This window comes from Somniosus microcephalus, chromosome 6 (assembly GCF_052327205.1).
Source record: "Somniosus microcephalus isolate GS21.2 chromosome 6, FLI_Smic_1.0, whole genome shotgun sequence".
In the NCBI taxonomy this organism is placed as follows: Eukaryota; Metazoa; Chordata; class Chondrichthyes; order Squaliformes; family Somniosidae; genus Somniosus; species Somniosus microcephalus.
The window spans coordinates 22,071,263-22,094,358 of NC_140992.1; the positions used below are offsets into that span (position 1 = coordinate 22,071,263).

Below are 23,096 nucleotides of genomic sequence, written 5' to 3' on the forward strand. Positions count from 1 at the left end.
GGAAAATTACTTTAAATTGCAAGAGTAGGATAAGGGGATACGGGTCCAAATTAGTAAAAAGCTAAATTATCACACGTGCCAATCACCAGTGTTTCACACTGGCTGTCGGTGTTTCTTGGGTTCTGTCCATTTATCAACGGTTGTGAAGAAGAATCAGCCTGGGATTTGATTTTCCTCAGCTGCTACACTGTTGCCCTGAAGTTGTCCAATTATGTTAGTTATCTCTCTTGCACAGCTGCGTGATCAGGTGGCTGTTGCACTGGCTTATGACAAAGTGGCACCTACCAGTGTGCAAGTACTAAAGACCTTGAAAAAAGAGTTATACTGCAGAGATTGATCGTGTAAGTTATACTGGAGACCCTAGAGAAGTTATGTTAAACTTGTATAGAACCTTTAGACCACACTTGGAGTACTGTGCACCATTCTGGGCTCTATTATAAAAAGGATGTAGAGGCATTGGAGAAGGTGCAAAAAAGATTTACAGGAAACTTTGTGCTATCCGGCACTGACGGGACCGAGCTGCTGCCGTTCCCTCAAAACTGCCAGACACTCCAGAGTTAATGTTGAAAGATACGGAGATTCTTATCACCGTATCTGACAACAAACGCTGTTGCTTAGCAACAGCTTCTAAACACTTGGGTGTGGCTGCAAGCGTCTGTAGCTAAAGCTGTTGCTATAGCTACAGACCTTGCACTGCTTGACTGTGGGGGAAAAAAAAAAGCTAAGAAAACAAACAAAAAGAATAAAAAACGGCTCCTGATTTTTGCCGGTGGCTCCAGTTTGCCGGATGGTTCACCTCCGGATAGCACAAAGTTTCCTGTACTAGGATGATAACAGAACTGAGAGGTTATACCTATCGGGAAAGATTGAACAGGCTGGGGCTCTTCTTTAGAAAAGAGAAGGCTGAGGGGTGACTTGATAGAGGTCTTTAAGATTATGAAGGGGTTTGATAGGGTAGATGTAGCGAAGATTTTTCCACTTGTGGGGGAGAGCAGAACTAGGGGCCAAAAATAGAAGATAGTCACTAATAAATTCAATAGTGAATTCAGGAAAAACCTCTTGTCAGACAGTGGTTAGAATGTGGAACTCACTACCACAAGGAGCAGTTGAGGCGAATAGCATCGATACATTCAAGGGGAAGCTAGATAAACACGAGGGAGAAAGGAACAGAAGGTTATGTTGATAGGGTTAGAAGAAGAGGGGTTGGAGGAGGCTTGCGTCGAGCATAAACACCAGCATTTACCAGTTGGACCGAATGACCTGTTTCTGTGCTGTAAATGTATGTAAAATCACTTCTTCACACTATGATCAATAATGGGATGAACTCTTGGATAAAGTAATGGAGGTGGAAACCCTGGAATCATTTAAGAAGCAATTGTATGCTGGAGGACGTTATGGTCTTTAGGGGTGGATGGACTATTATGGGCCAAATGTCCTTCCTCACCCTTAATTACCTTGTGCTTTAAAGTGCATACTACAGGAAACTTTGTGCTATCCGGCACCCATGGGACCGAGCTACTGCCGTTTTTTAAAAAACTCCGGATAGACCAGTGTCAATGTTATCAGATAGGAGCTTTTCATCGCAGTATCTGACCACAAACACTGTTGCTCAGCAACAGCTTGTAAACACTCGGCCCATGGCTTGGAAGCGCCTCTAAAGCTGTTGCTAAGATACAGAGACGCTTTCTAGAGCCTGCCGTGTCTGACCACAAACACTGTTGCTCAGCAACAGCTTGTAAACACTCGGCCCATGGCTTGGAAGCGTCTCTGAAGCTGTTGCTAAGCGGCAAAGACGCTTTCCAGAGCCTGTCTGTGAAAAGAATGCTAGGAGAAAAAAAAAACACCTAACCAAAACGGCTGCTGATTTCTGCTGTTACATCAAAGTTGCCAGACATTCAACTTCCGGATAGCACAAAGTTTCCTGTAGCTTACAGTGTAATTGCTGACTGTAAACGTGTAGTGTATTCTAAACAACAGACTTCCCCAGATCAATGTTCAGAAAGCCCTTTTTGGGAATTCCTCCCCCACAGTAAGAAAAGTTGAGTTCCTGGTAATGGGCTCCAGTGGTAAAGGCGTGTCTGTGATATTAAAAGTGAAGCAAGGACATAACTGACGATGGCGGTACCTGATCATGGTTCGGAACATGGTTTTTGTCAAGTGTGGGTGGTGTGAGGAGGGCCACCTTGGGGAACGGGTAGGACGGAATGGGCGGTGCGAGATAGTGGGAGGAGGGATGGAGGTGTTTGGTGGCAGGTGTGATTTTTACAAGCCTGATGCAAGTGTCACTGCAGAGACTGGGCTGGGGAGATTCAATGGTAGGCAAGTATAGTGAATAGGTATAAGTAAGTTTAAGGAGGATAGACAGGCATGACAAAGTATTAGAGGGCATATGACGCATGCAAGACTTTAATGTATCAATATAGATATAAAGAAAGCACAGAAGAACTTGCATTTATATAGTGCTTTTCACGACCAATGACAAAATATATATATTTTTTGCGATGTTGGTTGAGGGATAAATGTTGACCAGAACACCAGGTGAATTCCCCTGCTGTCTTTCAAATAGTGCCGTGTGATCTTTTACATCCACCTGTGGGCAAACATTTAAAGCTTCACCTGAAAGACAGTACCAACAACAATGCAGCACTCCCTAAATAGTGCAATGAAATGTCCGTCTAGGTTATGTGCTCAAGTCTCTGGAGTGGGGCATAAATGCACACCCTTCCTATTCAGAGGTAAGAGCCAAGTTTGACACCTTTTTGACTTTTATGTCAACATTTAAGATTGAGACTGAAAATCCTGTGTGTAGGCAGTTGTCTGTAACAAGGTAGTTGCAGACTGAGGCGAGTAGATGGCGTTGTTGGTGAGTTTCTGAATTTTCTCACCCAATTGCATTGCCGTTGTGTATGTTTTAAAAGAGCTGACCCTGGCAGTACAACCGGCAATTTGCCAGTCTTTTAGCGGAAGAAAAACGTTCAGATTGGTTTCCCGATAGTGCTCTAACTGGTTTCCAGGTTTCTCCTTGTAAACTCCTCTATTGGATTACTGCTTTGTCATCACTAGATGTTTGTTTTTCAACGCGGACATATTTTTACGGACAGCACAGGAGTGCTGGCTGGGAAATTGCAGGTCCACTGGGCCTGGTTTTCCATCCATTGATTTAAATGGGCTGAAAATGGCTGGTCCTATGATTCCCCGGCCAGCGCTGCCCGCGAGCACCCAACCGTGGCATAATCCCTTTGACCGGATTCAGCAGCTCAAGTTAACTGGCGTTTCATATGGTTAGCACGTCAAACGTGAGTAGTGCTTGAAGGGTCGTAGAAATGGCTTCTCTCTCCTGACCCGTTGACTGATACTTGAAGTTGCAATGATTTGATTTTTGTGTTGGCAGGCTGTCCGGACGCCATTGCTGCCTCATCAGAAACAGGCGTTGGCCTGGATGATACTGAGAGAGAATAATGCAGATCTGCCTCCATTCTGGGAGCAGAGGAACAACATGTACTATAACTTGCTAACAAACTTTGCAGAGAAGGAGAGACCTGAAAATGTCCATGGAGGAATCCTGGCTGATGACATGGGCTTGGTAACTATCTGTCTTTTGTAGTTGTAACTTGGATGATTTAGGCCCCTACCCTTTACCACAGTTTAGTCATTATTCTGTACTCAAAGTATCAACAGGGGACTCAACCCCCCAGCTAGACAGAGAGCAGAGGGAAGGAGACACCACATCCATAGACAGAATTGGGGCAAGGCGTATCGGTGATGGAGCATTTTGGTGCTCGTGACCATAATTCTATTAGATTTAAAGTAGTTATGGAAAAGGACAAGGATAGACCAGGAATAAAAATTCTAAATGGGGGGAAAAGCAAATTTTGCTAAGCTCAGGGGATTTAGCCACAGTGGACTGGAAACAGCTACTTGCAGGTAAATCAGTGTCAGAGCAGTGGGAGGCATTCAAGGAGGAGATCTGGAGGGTTCAGACCAAATATGTGCCCTTAAAGAAAAAAGGTGGGACTAACAAATCTAGAGCCCCCTGGAAGTCTAAGGATATACAGGGTAGGATAAAGAAAAAACGGGAGGAGTATGACAGATACCGAGGGCTAAATACTCCAGAATCTTTAGAGGAGTACAGAAAGTGCAGGGGTGCAATTAACAAGGATATTAGGAAAGCAAAGAGAGAGCATGAAAAATTCTTGGCAAGTAAAATCAAGGAAAACCCAAAGATGTTTTATAAATATATTAAGAGTAAGAGGATAACTAAAGAAAGGGTAGGGGCTATTAGAGATCATGAGGGTAATCTGTGTGTGGAGGCAGGAGACGTTGGTAGGGTTCTTAATGAATACTTTGCGTCTGTTTTCACAAAGGAGAGGGGCGAAGTAGACATTGCTATCGGGGGAGCAGTGTGAAATATTAGATGAAATAAACATAGTGAGAGAGGAAGTATTAAGGGGTTTAGCAGCTTTAAAAGTGGATAAATCCCCAGGCCTGGATGAAATGTATCCCAGGCTGTTAAGCGAAGCAAAAGAGGAAATAGCAGAGGCCCTGACCATCATTTTTCAATCCTCTCTGGCTTCAGGTGTGGTGCTGGAGGACTGCTGATGTGGTACCCTTGTTTAAAAAGGGAGAAAAGGATAGACCGAGTAATTACAGGCCAGTCAGCCTAACCTCGGTGGTGGGAAAATTATTGGAAAGAATTCTGAAGGACAGGATAAATCTTAATTTAGAAAGACACGGATTAATCAAGGATAGTCAGCACGGATTTGTTAAGGGAAGGTCGTGTCTGACAAACCTGATTGAATGTTTTGAGGAGGTAACAAGGAGGGTAGATGAGGGTGGTGCATTTGATGTAGTGTATATGGACTTTAGCAAGGCTTTTGATAAGGATCCACATGGCAGACTGGTCACGAAGCTAAAAGCCCATGGGATCCAGGGCAAAGTGTCAAGGTGGATTCAAAACTGGCTCGGAGGCAGGAAGCAGAGGGTTATGGTTGATGGGTGTTTTTGTGACTGGAAGGCTGTTTCCAGTGGGGTTCCGCAGGGCTCAGTACTAGGTCCCTTGCTTTTTGTGGTATATATCAACGATCTTGACTTGAATATAGGGGTATGATTAAGATGATACTAAAATCGGCTGTGTGGTTGATACTGAAGAAGGAAGCTACAGACTGCAGGAAGATAGCAATAAATTGGTCAGGTGGGCAGAACAGTGGCAAATGGAATTCAATCCAGAGAAGTGTGAGGTAATGCATTTGGGGAGGGCTAACAAGGAAAGGGAATACACATTAAATGGTAGGACACCGAGTAGTGTAGAGGAACAAAGGGACCTTAGAGTGCATGTCTACAGATCCTTGAAGGTAGCAGGCCAGGTAGATAGGGCGGTTAAGAAGGCATACGGAATGCTTGCCTTTATTAGCCGTGGCATAGAATACAAGAGCAGGGGGTTTATGCTTCAACTGTATAAAACACTAGTTAGACCTCAGCTAGAGTACTGCTTGCAGTTCTGGTCACCACATTACAGGAAAGATGTGATTGCACTAGAGAGGGTACAGAGGAGATTTACAAGGATGTTGCCGGGAGTGGAGAATCTTAGCTATGAGGAAAGACTGGATAGGCTGGGTCTGTTTTCCTTGGAACAGAGGAGGCTGAGGGGAGACCTTATTGAGGTGTATAAAATTATGAGGGGCATAGATAAAGTGGATAGAAAGGACCTATTTCCCTTAGCAGAGGGGTCAAAAACCAGGGGGCACAGATTTAAAGTAATTGGGGGAAGGTTTAGAGGGGATTTGAGGGGAAATTTCTTCACCCAGAGGGTTGTGGGGGTCTGGAACTCACTGCCTGAAAGGGTGGTAGAGGCAGGAACCCTAACCACATTTAAAAAGTACTTGGATGTGCACTTGGGATGCTGTAACCTGCAGGGCTACGGACCAAGAGCTGGGAAGTGGGATTAGGCTGGCTAGCTCTTTGTTGGCCGGCGCGGACACGATGGGCCGAAATGGCCTCCTTCCGTGCTGTAACTTTCTATGATTCTATGAAAGATGAGAGTAGGGAGGAAGGTGCAAGCTCTGTCTCGAAAGTGTGGGGAGAGGAGATGTGGCATTCTGCTGGGTCGGAAGAGACAAGAGCTCTTGTTTCTGTCAGAAAGTGGTAGTGTCTCTCGTGGAATTGAGGACACTATCTGGAAAGGGAGAGACACTTGTCTTCATCCAAAGAAATTGGAAGCACTTTGTGTGAAATGAATTCCCCAAACAAAAGGAACATGGGAGTAGGCCATTCAGCCCCTCGAGCTTGTTCTGCCATTTAATTAGATCATGGACAATTTGTATCTTAACTTCTTAACATGCCCTGGTTCCATATTCCTTAATACTCCTGCCTAACAAAAATCTATCAATCTCAAAGCTGAGATTTTCAATTGACCCCCAGCCTCAACAGCTTTTCGAGGGAGCGTTCCAGATTTCCACTTCCCTTTGTGTGAAGCCGTGACATCACCCCTGAACAGCCTAGCTCTAACTTTAAGGTTAATTCCCCCACTGGAGGGAAAAAAATTCCCTCTACCCTACCAATTCCTTTTAATCATCTTAAACACCTCAATTAGATCACTCCTTAATCTTCTAAACTCAAGGGAATACTATGCCACCTGCCCTCATAATTTAACCCTTTTAGCCCGGCATCTTTAGGGTGAATCTGCGCTGCACCTCCTTCAAGGCCAAATGATCTGTGTTTCCTCGACAGATGCGGCCTGACGTGCTGAGTGTTTTCTGTTTTTTGACCCATTTTTTGCTTCTGGATTTATATATAGGATTTCCACTGCTCGGCCACTTCTGAGGACAGTTAATATCATTCACAACCAGCGGCTTCTGACTGAATTACCGACTAAATTTGTAGAGTTTTTTTTAGTAGCAGTAAATACTGCTAGTTCTCGCGTCAACCAGCATTAGGCAGTAGTTTTCAGTCCGTCCATGATAGGTTAACTAAACGCACTTAGTTGAGTTCTTTTTGAATGGCTTTCTTTGCAGTCTTGAAACCCCGTGTGCTATGCCACGGGAGATTGGCTAGAATATTAAATGGAAAAATGAAACATAACCCGAGCCCTATTTCACGTTAAAACCACAGAAGCAAGGAAGTTGCACAGGAACTGCTAGATTGAAAAAAGCCCAAGGGCCAGCTACTTCGTCTACCGTCCTGGTAGTCGCAAGACACAACGATAATGGAGGTAGCAGAAAAGGTATAGTTCAAGAACGTAATTGTTTCAGTCATTAGATGAAGAGATCAAGGTAGTCCAAAAAAAGAACTGGGGGACCAACCCGAATATCCTGTGGGATTTAAGTGTGTGAGACATGGCATTGAAGGTGCTACAAAGTGCAAACCTCAGCCTCAGAAGTTCTAATATTGCTTCTCCTCCCCCACCCCCACCAGTGAATGTACACTAGTTTCCTTTTATACGTTTTAAATTGGGGCAGAGTTGCACAATAGCATGATCACTTTTTGATTCGCAGACTGCAGTTTGCTCATAATTGGGAGAAAGGTCTTTTATTAAAAGCTTCCATGTTGTCTCATTGTAAAATTACTGTCTTCTATTTTTCTAGGGAAAAACGCTGTCAACCATTGCAGTAATCCTGACGAACTTTCACCATGGAAAGCCACTTCCCATTGAAAAATATGCAGAGGAAGTGGTGGTGGAGGAGGTAGGAGTTAAAGCAGATTTCATACCACTTGAGTCTTTTGTTCGAACTTATGTACTTTAATGAGTGTTAGTGAAGAGAGGATGTTACTTTTTAGGTGAATAAACGGTTTACTAAACTGTGGTTTAGGCTATTAACTGCCAAGCAGATTAATTAAATAGTGAATGGATAAGTGAACGGTAGCAGTGGCACACTGTAGATTTTACAATAACTATAAGCTTCACTACAGGAAACTTTTTTATCCGGGACCGGCGTGGTGCCGGTTTATCAAAAAGTCCGGATTACAGAGAGTTATAGTTAAAAGGTACGAGAGCTCCGTACACAGCAACAAATCCAGGCTTCCCTGTTGCTTAGCAACAGGTGCAAGAAGCCCGGCCACAGGTCAAGCGTCCCTGTTGCTTAGCAACAAGTGCAGGAACCCCTGATTACACAGCCAAGAATCAAGAAACAGCCACTAATATGAAGAAAAACTTAACTGAACCTACTCCTGAATTTTGCCGGTTAACCGAGATTTCCGGTTGTTTGGGTGCCGGTAAAGCGAGAGTTTCCTGTATCTCCAAGTTAGTAGAAAATAACCCACAGTTATGCCTGTTGTGCTAACAGTGTAAACAGCAACCTGCAGTATTTTTTCTGACTCTTGCCCATTTGTCTTTCTCTGGCTTCAGGGAGACTACTCAATTTTACAAGTCAGACCGAAAATAGTTTTCAAAATATGATCGGGACATAGCAAATTTATATGTGTCTCTTAAACTCAAAAGCATTACCAATCAAACATAAAACCAAACCCACCCCACAAGATGGTTGTATTTGAAATGATTAGCTTGGCCACTTGCTCTAATACCTAGCTCTGACAGTAATGTCTGGTTATGTATCAAAATAAGCTGGACCATTTTCTGTGGGGTGAAGCTGGTTTTTAACACCAAATATACCATGACTAAATCTACTGGAATTTTTGAGGATGTAACTGGTAGAATAGATAAGGGAGAACCAGTGGATGTGGTGTATTTGGACTTTCAGAAGGCTTTCGATAAGAACCCACGTAAGAGATTAGCGTGTAAAGTTAAGGCACATGGGATTGGGGGCAAGATATTGACTTGGATAGAGAACTGGTTGGCGGACAGAAAGCAAAGAGTTGGAATAAACGGCTCTTTTTCCGAGTGGCAGGCAGTGACTAGTGGGGTACTGCAGGGATCGGTCCTTGGACCCCAGCTATTCACAATATATATTAATGATCTAGACAAGGGAACTAGATGTAATATCTCCAAATTTGCAGACAACACAAAGCTGGGTGGGCTGTGAGGAGAATGCCGAGAAACTCCAGGATGATTTGGACAGGTTGGGTGATTGGGCAGAAGCATGCACTTTGGTGTCAAAAACAGGAAGGCAGATTATTATCTGAATGGCAATAGATTGGGAGAAGGGGGAGTGCAACGAGACCTGGGTGTCCTTGTGCACCCATCGCTGAAGGTAAGCATGCAGGTGCAGCAGGCGGTTAAGAAGGTAAATGGTATGTTGGCCTTCATAGCGAGAGGGTTTGAGCACAGGAACAAGGATGTCTTGCTGCAGTTGTACAGGGCCTTGGTGAGACCACACCTTGAGTATTGTGTGCAGTTTTGGTCGCCTTATCTGAGGAAGGATATTCTTGCCATGGAAGGAGTTCAGCGAAGATTCACCAGGCTGATACCTGGGATGGCAGGAATGACGTGTGGGGAGAGATTGGGTCGATTGGGCTTAAACTCGCTGGAGTTTAGAAGAATGAGAGGGGATCTCATTGAAACTTATAAAATTCTGGCAGGACTGGACAGACTAGATGCAGGGAGGATGTTCCCGATGGTCGGGGAATCCAGAACCAGGGGTCACAGTCTAAGGATAAGGGGTAGGCCTTTTAGGACAGAAATGAGGGGGAATTTCTTCACCCAGAGAGTGGTGAACCTGTGGAATTCTCTACCAAAGAAGGCAGTAGAGGCCAATTCATTAAATATATTCAAGAAGGGGTTGGATATATTTCTTAAGGCTAAATGGATCAAGGGGTATGGGGAGAAAGCAGGGACCGGGTACTGAACTTGGATGATCAGCCATGATCGCACTGAATGGCGGAGCAGGCTCAATGGGCCGAATGGCCTACTCCTGCTCCTACCTTCTATGTTTCTATGTTTAAAATAAGGAAGTCAGTACTATAATATACCAGAAAACAGAAGTACTTCATTTGTGTCACAGGCTCCTGTAAGTAGGATTATTCTCAAGTAATTTTTTCAAAAAAATATTTTTAAATTCAGCTAAGCTGGTGTTATTACTGGTTTCCCTTTTTTTCAATTAATACTTTTTTTGGTCAACTTCTGTGCTCCTGAACATTAGGGATATTTGTGCTGGGAAATGGAATGTTTCATCTCGAGTAAGCAGTGCTTGTATCAGACAAGGTTCAGATATCCCATTGCTCTCCATAACTGACCTCAGCTTCAACATCTGAAGACCTCTCCCTATTGCACCAGTGTAATTTCCTACATGGATTGTCCATGTGGTCTTTTTTTCTCTCCCTAGAGTTTTAATTTAGCATCAGATAGATTTGTGCGGAGTACTCGCATCCACATTGAACTAGGATGAGATACATTTTACTTACCCCTGTGAGGGAGAAGGCACTTGTCTTGTGAATCTGGACCGGACTCATTCAGGTTTAAGAGTTCAAACGACAATGTTCTAGGCCAAATCCAACCCCAATCACTATCTCAAACAGCCTGCCAAGCAGCTCTCCTGTGAAAACCCCACTGGGCAATGAAGCTGATCTGGTAGAGGAGAAGAACAACAACTTGTATTTATATAGCGCCTTTCTTCTTCTTAGGCCGTCCCTTGGAACCGAGGATGACTTGCTTCCACACTAAAAATTGAGTTCTCAGGTGACTGATGAGTCCAATGCAGGACCTACAGTCTCTGTCACAGGTGGGGCAGACGGTGGTTGAAGGGGCGGGTGGGTGGGGTGCTTGGGTTGACGTGCGCTCCTTCCACTATTTACGCTTGGCTTCCGCTTGCTCCCGGTGAAGAGACTCGAGGTGTTCGGTGCCTTCCCGGATGCTTCTCCTCCACTTTGTGGGGTCTTGGGCCAGGGATTCCCAGGTGTCGGTGGGGTTGTTGCACTTTTTCAAGGAGGTTTTGAGGGTGTCCTTGAAGCGTTTCCTCTTCCCACCTGGTGCTCTCTTGCCGTGTCGGAGCTCCAAGTAGAGCACTTGTTTTGGGAGTCTCGTATCGGGCATGCGGACAATGTGGCCTGTCCATTGGAGCTGATCGAGCGTGGTCAAAGCTTCAACGCTGGGGATGTTGGCCTGAGCAAGAACACTGATGTTGGTGCGCCTATCCTGCCAATGGATTTGCAGGATCTTGCGGAGGCAGCGTTGGTGGTACCTCTCCAGTGCTTTGAGGTGTCTGCTGTACATGGTCCATGTCTCTGAGGCATACAGCAGGGCAGGTATCACTGCTGCTCTGTAGACCATGAGCTTGGTGCCGGGTTTGAGGTCCTGGTCTTCAAATACTCTCTTCCTCAGGCGACCGAAGGCTGCACTGGCACACTGAAGGCGATGTTGGACTTTGTCATCGACGTCTTTAACATAGTAAAATGTCCCAAGGCATTTCACAGACGTATTATAAGACAAAAATTTGGCAACGAGCCGTATAAGAAGAAATTAGGGCAGATGACCAAAAGCTTGGTGAAAGAGGTAGGTTTTAAGGAGCGTCTTAAAGGAGGAAAGGGAGGCGGAGAGGTTTAGCGAGGGAGTTCCAGTGCTTGGGGCCTAGGCAACAGAAGGCACGCCCACCAATGGTTGAACGATTTATAATCAGGGCTCCTCGAGGGTAGAAATTGAGGAGCGCAGATGTGTCAGGGTTGTGGGGCTGAAGGAGATTACGGAGATCGGGAGGGGTGAGGCCATGGAGAGATTTGAAAACAAGGATGAGAATTTTGAAATCGAGGCGTTGCTTAACCGGGAGCCAATAGAGGTCAGCGAGCACAGGGGTGATGGGTGAACGGGACTTGGTGCGAGTTAGGACACGGGCAGCCGAGTTTTGGATGACCTCAAGTTTACGTAGGGTAGAATGTGGGAGGCCAGCCAAGAGCGCGTTGGAATAGTCAAGTCTAGAGGTAACAAAGGTATCGATGAGGGTTTCAGCAGCGGATGAGCTGAGGCAAGGGCGGAGATGGGCGATGTTCCGGAGGTAGAAATAGGCGGTCTTTGTTATGCTGCGGATATGTGGTCGGAAGCTCATTTCAGGGTCAAATATGACACCAAGGTTGCGAACAGCGTGGTTCAGCCTCAGACAGATGTTAGGGAGAAGGATGCAGCCAGTGGCTAGGGAACTGAGTTTGTGGCGGGCACCGAAAACAATGACTTTGGTGTTCCCAATATTTAAATGGAGAAAATTTCTGCTCATCCAGTTCTGGATGCCAGACAAGCAGTCTGACAATTTAGAGACCGTGGAGGGGTCGAGAGAAGTGGTGAGGTAGAGCTGGGTGTCGTCAGCGTACATGTGGAAACTGATGCTGTGTTTTCGGATGATGTCGCCAAGGGGCAACATATAGATGAGAAATAGGAGGGGGCCAAGGATCGATCCTTGGGGGACACCAGAGGTAAAGATACGGGAGCAGGAAGAGAAGCCATTGCAGATGATTTTCTGGCTAAGGTTAGATAGGTACGAATGGAACCAGGCGAGTGCAGTCCCACCCAGCTGGACGATGGTGGAGAGGCGTTGGAGGAGGATGGAGTGGTCAACCATGTCAAAGGCTGCAGGCAGGTCAAGAAGGACGAGGAGGGATAGTTTACCTTTGTCACAGTCACAAAGGATGTCATTTGTGACTTTGATGAGAGCCGTTTCGGTACTGTGGCAAGGGCGGAAACCGGATTGGAGGGATTCAAACATGGCATTACGGGGAAAATGGGCACTGATTTGGGAGGTGACAACACATTCAAGGACTTTGGAGAGGAAAGGGAGGTTGGAGGTGGGGCGGTAGTTTGCAAGGATGGAGGGATCAAGGGTTGGTTTTTGAGGAGAGGGGTGATGACGGCAGATTTGAAGGAGAGGGGGACAGTACTTGAGGAGAATGAACCGTTAACAATGTCAGCTAACATGGGAGCCAGAAAAGAAAGTTGGGTGGTCAGCAGTTCAGTGGGAATAGGATAGAGGAAGCAGGAAGTGGGTCTCATGGACAAGATGAACGTGGAGAGGTCATGAGGGGAGATCGGAGAGAAACTGGAGAAAGATGCGAGTTCAGGGCTAGGGCAGGGGGGAACCTTAGAGGAAGTTTGGCCCGGTGGGCTAGGGGAAGGAAGGGAAGTGGCAAAGGCAGCTGAACGGATGGTCTCAATCTTAGAGACAAAGAAGTCCATGAGCTCCTCGCACTTGTTGTGAAAGGATATTTACTAGTCCTAGCCCCTTTGGGGCTATCCCGGATCAGGCGTATTTCTCAGATGTTCACTTTCAACTAAAGTTTGAGGTAGCCGAATCCTAAGGACGCTTAACTGGGTCTAAAGGTCTGGGCTATCTCTCCCTAAAGGAAAGGAACAACCCGCGAATGTTACCGTCCCCCAGATAGCGCTTTTAATAAGTTTAGCCAGACTGTAACGTCCTGGATATTGAGGGGTTCCGGAGATCTCCCCTCAGAAAAATGTACCTCTTCACCAAAGAGTGTACAGAGATTGAGTTCGCGAGTTATTGATACAGAAGACTTATGTGAGACAATTCTAAAAATATATAGAGATTTATTAAAAGAACCAACATGCAATTTACAGCTGGTGAATCAGCCAATCGCAACGTTAACAGTTCTAAAAAGAGAAAAAATGCAATCTTATTTTTAACAGAGAATCTTACTTTTAAATCTTAACTTCGTTACAGTATTACAGTTCTTAAAATTTTCTATACAGTATATCCATCAATATCAAAATACCTTTGATCCCTGAGGTACAAAGAGTGAAAGACCACAGAGCCGCCTCTAGTCGAGAATTGCCTTGCCCGATTAAAGCGACCCTGATATCCCATTTGAGACTTCAATATTTATACCTCTTTTCAGTTGTATTTCCTTTAAGGTTTCTGCTGATGCAAGTTAATTGTCACTATTCATCTTTCTGCTGACCGCTGCAATTCCTTACTGCCACATCAGCTTGTACTATTCCATAATCTGCCACATCTCCAGGTGTTCTGGGTTCACCATATTAAAAAGGTGTGAATTGCAGATGTCCCTTATTTTATGTGTCATCTTTACGAGGGTAGATGTTCCTTATCTTATGTGCCATCTTTATGAAGTTTAATTTACATCACATAGCCAAGGTTGACCATTGTTCTGTTCCCAAAAGCTACTCGGGGCCATCCCATTCTTCTGTTTCAATAAGGTTATTTATTCAGGGTCAACAACTTGTCCTGTTTCAATAGCCAGAATTCTTTCATAGCTATTTCATAGTTAGGGTTCTAAATTTCCAAACCCAGTTTGTCATATTTTAAAGAATTTATAAGGTAGAGTTCCTTATAAGATACTCTTCAGGGTCAACCACTCTTATCTCAACAAGGCCAGAATCCTTTCATAAGATAGTGTATTTTTCTAAAAAGGCTATATAGTATATTCCTTCACAGTTGGAGGTGAGTGTGGAGGAGAGGGGGGAGAGGGGTTTAAGAAGATGGTTTGCAATAGAGAATAGAAGCCGGGGGTTATCTTTGCATTCCAGAATGATCCTGGAATAGTGAGCAGTTTTGGCAGACAAGAGTAGGACCCAATAATGCTTTGTGGTCCAGCCAGATCTGGCGGTGAATGGCTAAACCAGCTGTCCACCATGGGTTTTTACCAGGCACAAGAATTTCACGGGCATTCGCTGAGCAGAGGTTGGGAAAAATAGCCCAACTCCCCGCTTGCGGATGGCCTTTTCCCGGGGATGCGTTGAAGCTGTCGAAGATTCTTGACAGACCGTAAGTTCCGGGTTTCCACACATGTGCTTCGCGGGCAAAAACCCGGAACTTGCGCCGGCCTTACGGGTGCGTACGCAACCATAGGGGTCGCAAATTATGGGCCCTTGTGTTTTTCTAAGTGCCCTGTTACCTTTTCCTTAATAATGGATTCCAGATGGATGTGTGACCTGTTCCCAGGCCTCGAAGAGGACCTGAGGGCAGTAATTCATGTTACAATATTTCTTCCCTTCTCCTTTTGCTCACTGAATAGAGGTGACTGGACTCAACTCAGCAATTCTATCTCCCCACACAGGCTAATTTTCCATGGAATTCCTCTCTGGAATTAGGAACTCCATGTAATAATGAGAATAAAAGGTGCATTGACATTTTCTCTTCTGATGGTACCTTGCGCGCAGTAATAGATGTGTTTATCCTGATATCACTCTAAACGTGCATGTGTGAAGTAACGTTTAGGGTATATTTACACTACAACTGCAGTGTCAGTGTGAATGCTTCAGTTTGCACTGATCCCATGCTTGTACTGTAAATAAAGCCTCAATCCGGAGTCGGAGCCTAATCTGACACTGGACAGCGGAGTGAGTGTCCTGGGAGGTGGGAGTCAGTTTGGGCCTTAACTACGCTACACAAGTTTAGCGTTAGTTCAAAGCTGAAACGCTTTAAGTTTGTAGTGTAAATGCACCCTAAAACTGCGGTTCTGTAAAACTTTTAGCTACACTTTATCGAATTTGAGTGGCATATAAACCTTGATAATGTAGGGATAGTCAAATGCTAAACTTCTGCTTTCTGTCCTCTAAATGTAGGAATCATCTGGCTTTACAGATGCAATGGGGAATGCTTATGCACAAAGGGATAGCAAGGAACTGTCCAACACTTCCAGAATACAAACTGGTAAATGCATTGTCTTTTTAACATTGTAAATGAAGGTTGATTTAAAAAAAAAAAACACTTATTAAATATAATCTATCTTTGACATTTTCTCCTATGATAGTACCCTTGCGCGCAGTAATAGATGTGTAGGTATGCTTCCTATCCACAAAAACCTTAGTTCTTGTAACTTTTTTTTGGTCATGCTTTTTGAGAACATTTACCATTGTAAATTGCTAATTTTCAGTATTGCTTTGTCAACTGTCGCTAATTTCCGGCTCTGGCTACTAGGTGCTTCTTTTTGGGAGGTGTTTTTGAAGCCTCTTTCCACCTCTGTTGCCATCTGGTATATTTGTAAAAAAAATCAACTTTTATATTCATCAACTACCGTGGACAATTTAGCAAATTTTAAAAATAATTTTCTCCTGAAGGTGCTGTTTCATGGCTGGGGGTGGGGGGATATGATTTCAAGTGCACCAGCAATCTTTCTCCCCCTCCCCCCAAGTGGCCATTCTTTAATGAGCGGGCATAGACGGTGGGTGGCAAAGGATGCTCGGTCACGTAGAGAGACATTGGGCCTGGTCCACCATTTTGTTAGACTTGTCTGCTCTTATCTTTTTAATTTATCCCCATATCACTTAATACCCTTACTTCCCAACTGAAATGTATTGTTCCCTTTTAAACAGCGCAATTGACGTTTTACCTCTATAGTTTTCTGGGGTATTGTGTTCTACATATGACCCTTATGTGTGACGTTTTCCCTGGATTTGCTTTTAATTGGCTTAGCTCAAATTTTAAGATTATTCCTCTTGTTCTGGATTTCCCATTAGTAGAGGAAATAGTTATCCTCTCTCCACCTCGTTCGTTTCCTTTCCTTCATTAGTTTAAGCACCTCAGTCAGATCACTACTTAACCTCCTCACCTCCGGTGATTATAACCCAAATTTACCCAATCTCTCGTCATAGTTCAGTCCCTTCACCCCAGGTGTCGCCATGGTGAGTTATCGCTGGAATTTCTACAAGGCCTGTAAACCCTCCTACAGTGGGATGCCTAAAACTGAACACCATATTGCAAGTGAGGTCTGCCCAGCGCTCTGTATAATCGCTGTTAGTCCTTCGTCTACAGTGTAAAGGGCCTCTTAATTCTGTCCTCAACTGACACGTGAACTTTGCCTTGGGAGTGACTGGATAGCAGTCAGGAGCAGGATCTAGCAAGAATATTTTCACCCACCCCTTCCTGAGCCAGGGGCGCTGAGACCAATTGTCGTGCCGTATTGCTGCCTAAGCTGAGTCTAGCTAACTCGGCTCAGACTGGAGATCGAATCTGGTCCTTTCCTGTTCTGTGCTGCAACAAAAGGTGCGTTTACCAGTTCAGCCATTAGGAAAGGGGAAAGTGAGGAATCAACTATATTTTTTCCTACTGGTGATTCTACCGTCTCCCATGCAGGGGGATTCCTGGGACTTCATTCTGTGCGGGGGGGATTCCTGGGACTTCATTCTGTGCGGGGGGGATTCCTGGGACTTCATTCTGTGCGGGGGGATTCCTGGGACTTCATTCTGTGAGTTACCAAGACACTGAAAAGGAGCTGAGAGGAGTAGAGAAACTGAATGACACTGGAGCTCCAGTCTGTTGCACCACCAGACTGCAAAAGTCTCTTCTCTTTGCTGGGTGTGAGGGTCTTACATAAGCACCCTCTGGAGTAAAGTGTAGTGATGGATACCTGGGAGAGATTGGAATGCTATGCAGTTATCTTATATTGAGATAGTCAGACTGATAATAAACTACAAGAATGAAGATTGAGTGGTTTATAGTCATTAGTTTGAGCCCTGTAGTTAATAGCCTTGAAGTTGGCTCTAGGTATCCATTGTTTTTTCCTTAATGTTTGTATATACAGTGAGAGGGTAGTTTTTTTAAAAAAATCTGGTACCCATTCAATTCTCTGGCTCTGTACTCCGACTCAACCTTATGATCAGGCAACCATGGACATTTTTGACTCGAATAAGAAATGCTGAGTGGATGTGAGTAAGTTTACTTGGGCAGTTTGTGGACGTGGAGATTTAGGTGGATGTCCTGCAGTGTATGTTGTGTTTTTAACGTGCTGGAATTCCAGTTTGCTGCACCACCTGTCTTGTGCTGATGTATTGAAACACGGAGGTTGTAAAAATTCTGCTGTCAGTCCGGAAATGGTCACATTTCATGGCTCGATCGCAGGAGCGTGCCATCTCTGTGCTTTCGTGCAACCCCATACCATCTGGGATTGTTAAATATCCATTCAGTTTTATCCTCCCAAATGATGCTGCCTTGTAGGTGCTGATAACAGGGAAAAGGCCACTGTGATCGATACTACAGGAAACCTTACTTCCTCAGGATCTAATCCACTCGCTGCTTCGTATCCTAAAAGGTAATGGGCTGTAAAGTTAACTTACATTCTTTCTTCTTAGTATTACTCATTTCTGCACTTGTATACTTAAGTTACAATTGTTAATTTGCATAATTTTAAGCAATTCATTTTTACATCTGCATGATCTTCTATACACACTTAATGGACATTAAATTAGCTAATCACTGCAGTTGTGCTGGGTGCTGTACAGCTCTCCGCGTAACCCAGTGGCGGGCAAAATATGGCCCGTGGGCCGCATCCGGCCCGCCAGTGGATTCTATCCTGCCCCGCCAAGGCCTGGCTTTGAGGCCGAACGTCCGCCGCACCTGACCCCGCCCCACGTAACGTCAGGAGGTGGGTCATTGTCTCCGAGGCAGCAGGGGAGTCTAGCAATGGGCCTTCGAGACCGGAGGCGAAGATGCGGAGACAGGCGGCTGAGGTGGACTGAAGGCGGCCGGGAGCCGGGATTGGACCGCGGCCCCTAAACCGATTTCTTGCTACGTCTTTGTTTTTGGCTCTTGATGGAGGTGTGCGACTCTGAAAGTCAGTCACGCGAAAAATGAAATCCACTTTTATCCCCATTGCTTATTTAACCGCAACCTATTCCGACCATCCCTTCGTAACAAATCGAGTGCATTGCCAGGTCGAGCAAGAGCTCGGGCATCAGCTCACAAGCAGAAAAGGTGATTTTTCTTGTCAATTTTGAGTGAAATTTATTTGATGTGTATAAAAAGTAGCAGAAGGTGAAACCCATCCCCTCTATTTTTATTTCCTTTTTTTTTAAAAAGAGGTATTTTCTCCCCTTCCACTTTTGGTCTTTGTGGTCTATACTAGTTCAAGTTATAAAGCAATTTATTCGCAAATCAGAAAGAGCAATAATTCCTCATCAAACTTTGCTGATATGGTGAAAGAGCGCAGATTGACATATAATGAGGTCAAATTTAAGAGCCTGTTTATACGATAAATAAACCCATCCCCTTAAGCTAATGCTGCTATGCAGTTAAACCTGTCTCAGTTTGAACCTCTAACTGTATGTAACCCCCTTCCCAAAAACAAATATGCACACTCATTCATTCTCTCTTTTTCACTTTCGCTCTAGCGCACAAGGAGAAGCCCAACCTCTTCACGCTTGGGTTTCTGGTGTTTTTTCTTTATATAGCAGAGTGAGGAGCCCTTGGTTAAGTTGGCTCATGCAAACACGGAGAAAATTGCAAAAAGGAGAGAATTTTCTTTTAAAACTACATGCTCTGAGAAAATGTACACCAAAATATTACATATTTTGTAATGATAACAGGAACCTTAAAAAAAGTGAACAAGTTTTAACTGGGATCATGTACTCCATACAAATCTAGTTTTGCCATTCATTAACTAGTTGGTATTGCTGCTAGACTTCAAAATAGGAGTCGAGGGCTATCTGCAAATAATTTGGGAAAGCAAACATCTCTCTGCGGTTGGTGTGCAGCTGCTCACCTTTGGGGGAATATTGGAGTGCGGCCCTCAACAGCTCACCAACACTTGGCAAGTGGCCCTCCAGCCCAAATAATTGCCCACCCCTGGATTAATCCTTTGTTTGCTGAATACACTCTCAGGAAGTCTCCAAGAGGCTTTTGTCTTCATGGACCCACTTAAGTATGCACCATATATAAATTTGAAGAAGTGTCCCCATTAATTTGTACCTGCTTCAACAACAAACATCCAGGCCTCTGACATTCAAACCGAGCAAACCAGCAAGTAAGGAATATAAGTGCAAATAAATTGCCTGGGCTTCTTGGACCTGGGCTTTTCTGACTACTGCCTCAAATCTGTTCCTTACAGAATATCCTGCAACATGTCGCACTCCGTAAACGAGGCCTATTTTCTTCAGCACTAGAAACCTACTGACTGTGTCAGTTGTGGCTCACTGGTAGCACTCTCGCCTCTGAGTCAGGAGGTCGTGGGTTCAAGTCCCACTCCAGAGACTTGAGCACAAAAATCTAGGCTGGCACTGAGGGAGTGCTGCACTGTGGGAGGTGCCGTCTTTCAGATGAAACATTAAACCAAGGCCTCATGTGTTGGATCAGGTGGATGCCAAAGATCCCATGGCACTATTTTGAAGAAGAGCAGAGGAATTCTCCCGATGTCCTGACTAACATTTATGCCTCGACCCACACCGAAAACAGATGATCTGGTCATTTATTTAATTGTTGTTTGTGGACGCTTACAGTGCACAAATTGGCTGCTGCGTTTCCTACATTACAGCAGTGCCTACACTTTGAAAGTACTTCATTGGCTGTAAAATGCTTTGGGATGTCTTGAGCTCATGAAAGGCGCTATATAAATGCAAGCCTTTGTTTTCTTTTGAATGTGATGGTTTTTGAAAATTCTTTACTTTTTTTTCCTACTTTTACTCTTTTGTTTACATTTTATTAATTAGAATTTTTTTTTGGTGCAGGAAAAAAATGGAGAGAGTTAAATACACGTACAGCAGCGACTCTGAAAAGGACGAAGAATGGGCCTCTACAAAAAAGAAAGGCAAGTCTGTGACAAGGATCCATTTCATTAATTGCATTTAGTGATGTGGTTTGTCAGGGCCCAATCTAAAATGATCCCTCAACCAACATCACTAAAACAGATTATCTGGGCATTATCACACTGCTGTTTGTGGGAGCTGCCGAGTTTTCTACATTACAACAGTGCTTATACTTCAAAAAAAGTATTTACTTCACGATCTCTGGATGTCCTAAAGCGTCATAAAGCGTTTTGGGACATCCTGAGGTTGTGAAAGGAGCTATATAAATGCAAGTATCTCTTTTGGGAAAACTGTGACATGGTTATCATTTTTTTTTGCAGTGAAAGCACAAGTGAAAAGTGTGATGGGTAAGAGAACGGAATGGAATCCTACAAACAGTGGGAAAAAAGGTAAACCATGAAAAAGAAATTCAGATTAAAGAGGATACTTTCCATGTACAGGAAACTTTCGTTTATCCGGAGGTTAAATGTCCGGAAAGCTCTATCTACCGGCAAAATTCAGGAGTCGGTTCAGATAATTTTTTTTCTTTTCGTTGCTTTTCTCCAGTCCTGGCTCTGCAAGCGTCTCTGTAGCTAAGCAACAGCTTCAGCTAGACGCTTGCAAGCTGCGCCGACTGTTTTGAAGCTGTTGCTAAGCAACAGGGTTTGTTGCTTCACACGGAGCTCTGAGCTCTGTATGTTTTAACATTAGCGCTGGTTTCTACGGCAGTTTTGATCTAACGGCACCAGCTCGGTCCCGTCGGTGCCGGATACCAGAAAGCTTCCTGTATTTGTTTGTTTAAAATGAGACCCGTGATCAGAAAGGTCCCAACTTGAATTTTAAAGTGGGCAGTTCTCTATGGTCAAAGTTCTGATTGGGAAGTTGTGACAAAGCAGAATTTTTTTTTTTTATTCTCGGGATGTGGGCGTCACTGGCAAGGCCAGCATTTGTTGACGACCCCTAGTTGCCCTGAGAAGCTGGTGGTGAACCGCTGCAGTACTATGTTAAGGTCCTGTAGGTGGACTAGAAACTAAACGCTGGAAACACACAGCAGCTCATTGATTTTTTCCAATCCTATTAATGCCATTCACAGATTTGATTTGATGATTGCGATTTTAGGCCTTTTTTGGGCCTTTTTAGAGGGTGGTGTTCGAACAGACGATTTCCTTGTAGATTCAAACACTTTTTTCTTTGCTGGAAGAATATCTGTGACAAGGAAAGAAAACATGATTGGTCTGCTTGAAATAGCTTCCCTTTGCATTTTTAAAATTAACAAAAATCTTTTACATGGCAGGAGTTACTGACAACAAGTCGCAGTCTAGATGTGGCCTAATGGAGGATGTTGATTTTACAGCTGCGCTTGGCGGGTCAAGTTCCACCTTGAAAAAGATCAAGAAAGGTAACGCTTCATCTGTGCGGGTAACTTGAGTTTATTTATTTTTCCTCCTTTTGCTGGCCTCTCGCCTGAAGGTGCTGAATACTTGCCGGGCTCTGGTTCTTCCTCCTCCACCTCGCGCCTGAACAACAACTTGCATTTAATGTAGTAAAACGTCCCAAGGTGCTTCACAGGCGCGTTCTCAAACAAAATTGGACACCGAGCCACATAGAGATATTGGGGCAGACGACCAAAAGCTTGATGAAAGAGCTAAGTTTTAAGGAGTGTCTTAAAGGAGGAAAGAGCGGTGGAGAGGTTTAGGGAGGGAATTCCAGAGCTTAGGCCCTTGGCAGCTGAAAGGCCAATAAAGGTGCTGAATCCTTGCCGGGCTACAGTCATGTGGGTGGCAGGCAAGCTCCGGTTCCTCACCCAAGTGGCTGCTCTTCACTTGCGAGCCTGAAGAACGAGCGTCGGCAGGTTTATTCAACCACCGGAGCAGAACAATGACCGGGTTTGTGATGCTCTTCTGTGATTTGTTCTGGAGATTGGAAATAATAAATACACCAGTGAGTAGACCACCGCTTTCTCCTCTCCTTCCCCCCAAGCTCCAAATTCACCGCACTGCGCCCCCTTCCTCCTTCCTGTGCCCTCACCATGTTCAAATCAACACTCGTTGCACCATCTCTTGCTCTTAACTCCTTCTTTCCCAGGGTCTCCAAGCTGTGGAACTCCATAGGTACCTAAGTTTTCCCTTTTGCTACAGTTTACAAGCTTGGCATCACCTATCATAGAATAGTCATACAGCACAGAAGGAGGCCATTCGGCCCATTGTGCCTGTGCCGGCTCTTTGAAAGAGCTATCCTCCCCTGCCCTTTCCCCGTAGCCCTACAAATTTTTCCTTTTCAGGCAGCGCATTCCAGATCATAACTCTGCGTTTAAAAAAAAAAAAAATTCTCTACATCTCTTTCTTTTCCCCCACCCCCCCAGTTCTTTTGCCACCTAACCAGTATTGCTCATTTTCTGTTGTAGACTTTTAACATAACATAAGAACATAAGAAATAGGAGCAGGAGTAGGAGTAGGCCAATCAGCCCCTCGAGCCTGCTCCGCCATTCAATAAGATCATGGCTGATCTGATCCTAACCGCCAATCCACTATCACAGAACCATCTCCTGAATCTAACAATTAGACACACGAAATAGGAGCAGGATCAGGCTACATGGCCCCTGGGCCCGCTCCGCTACCCACAGGGCCATGACCATTCCGAACCTAGACTCCTGTCCAAATTCCTGCCCGCTCCCCGTAACCCTTAATTCCCTTCTAGGAAACTGTCTATTTCTGTTTTAAATTTATGTAATGATGTAGCTTCTACAGCTTTT

The 23,096-nt window shown here is 44.6% G+C and overlaps 1 protein-coding gene across 1 annotated transcript in view; it reads left to right on the top strand.

Annotated features, from left to right (window-relative positions):
* Positions 1-23,096, top strand: part of hltf (helicase-like transcription factor) — a 94,076-nt gene that overhangs the window by 38,582 nt on the left and 32,398 nt on the right. The window contains exons 7-13 of the mRNA XM_085989839.1: positions 3,392-3,583; positions 7,581-7,679; positions 15,413-15,500; positions 17,784-17,877; positions 20,288-20,367; positions 20,686-20,754; positions 21,639-21,743. Coding sequence (XP_085845965.1) covers positions 3,392-3,583; positions 7,581-7,679; positions 15,413-15,500; positions 17,784-17,877; positions 20,288-20,367; positions 20,686-20,754; positions 21,639-21,743 — 727 coding nt within the window. The remainder of the gene's footprint in view (positions 1-3,391; positions 3,584-7,580; positions 7,680-15,412; positions 15,501-17,783; positions 17,878-20,287; positions 20,368-20,685; positions 20,755-21,638; positions 21,744-23,096) is intronic.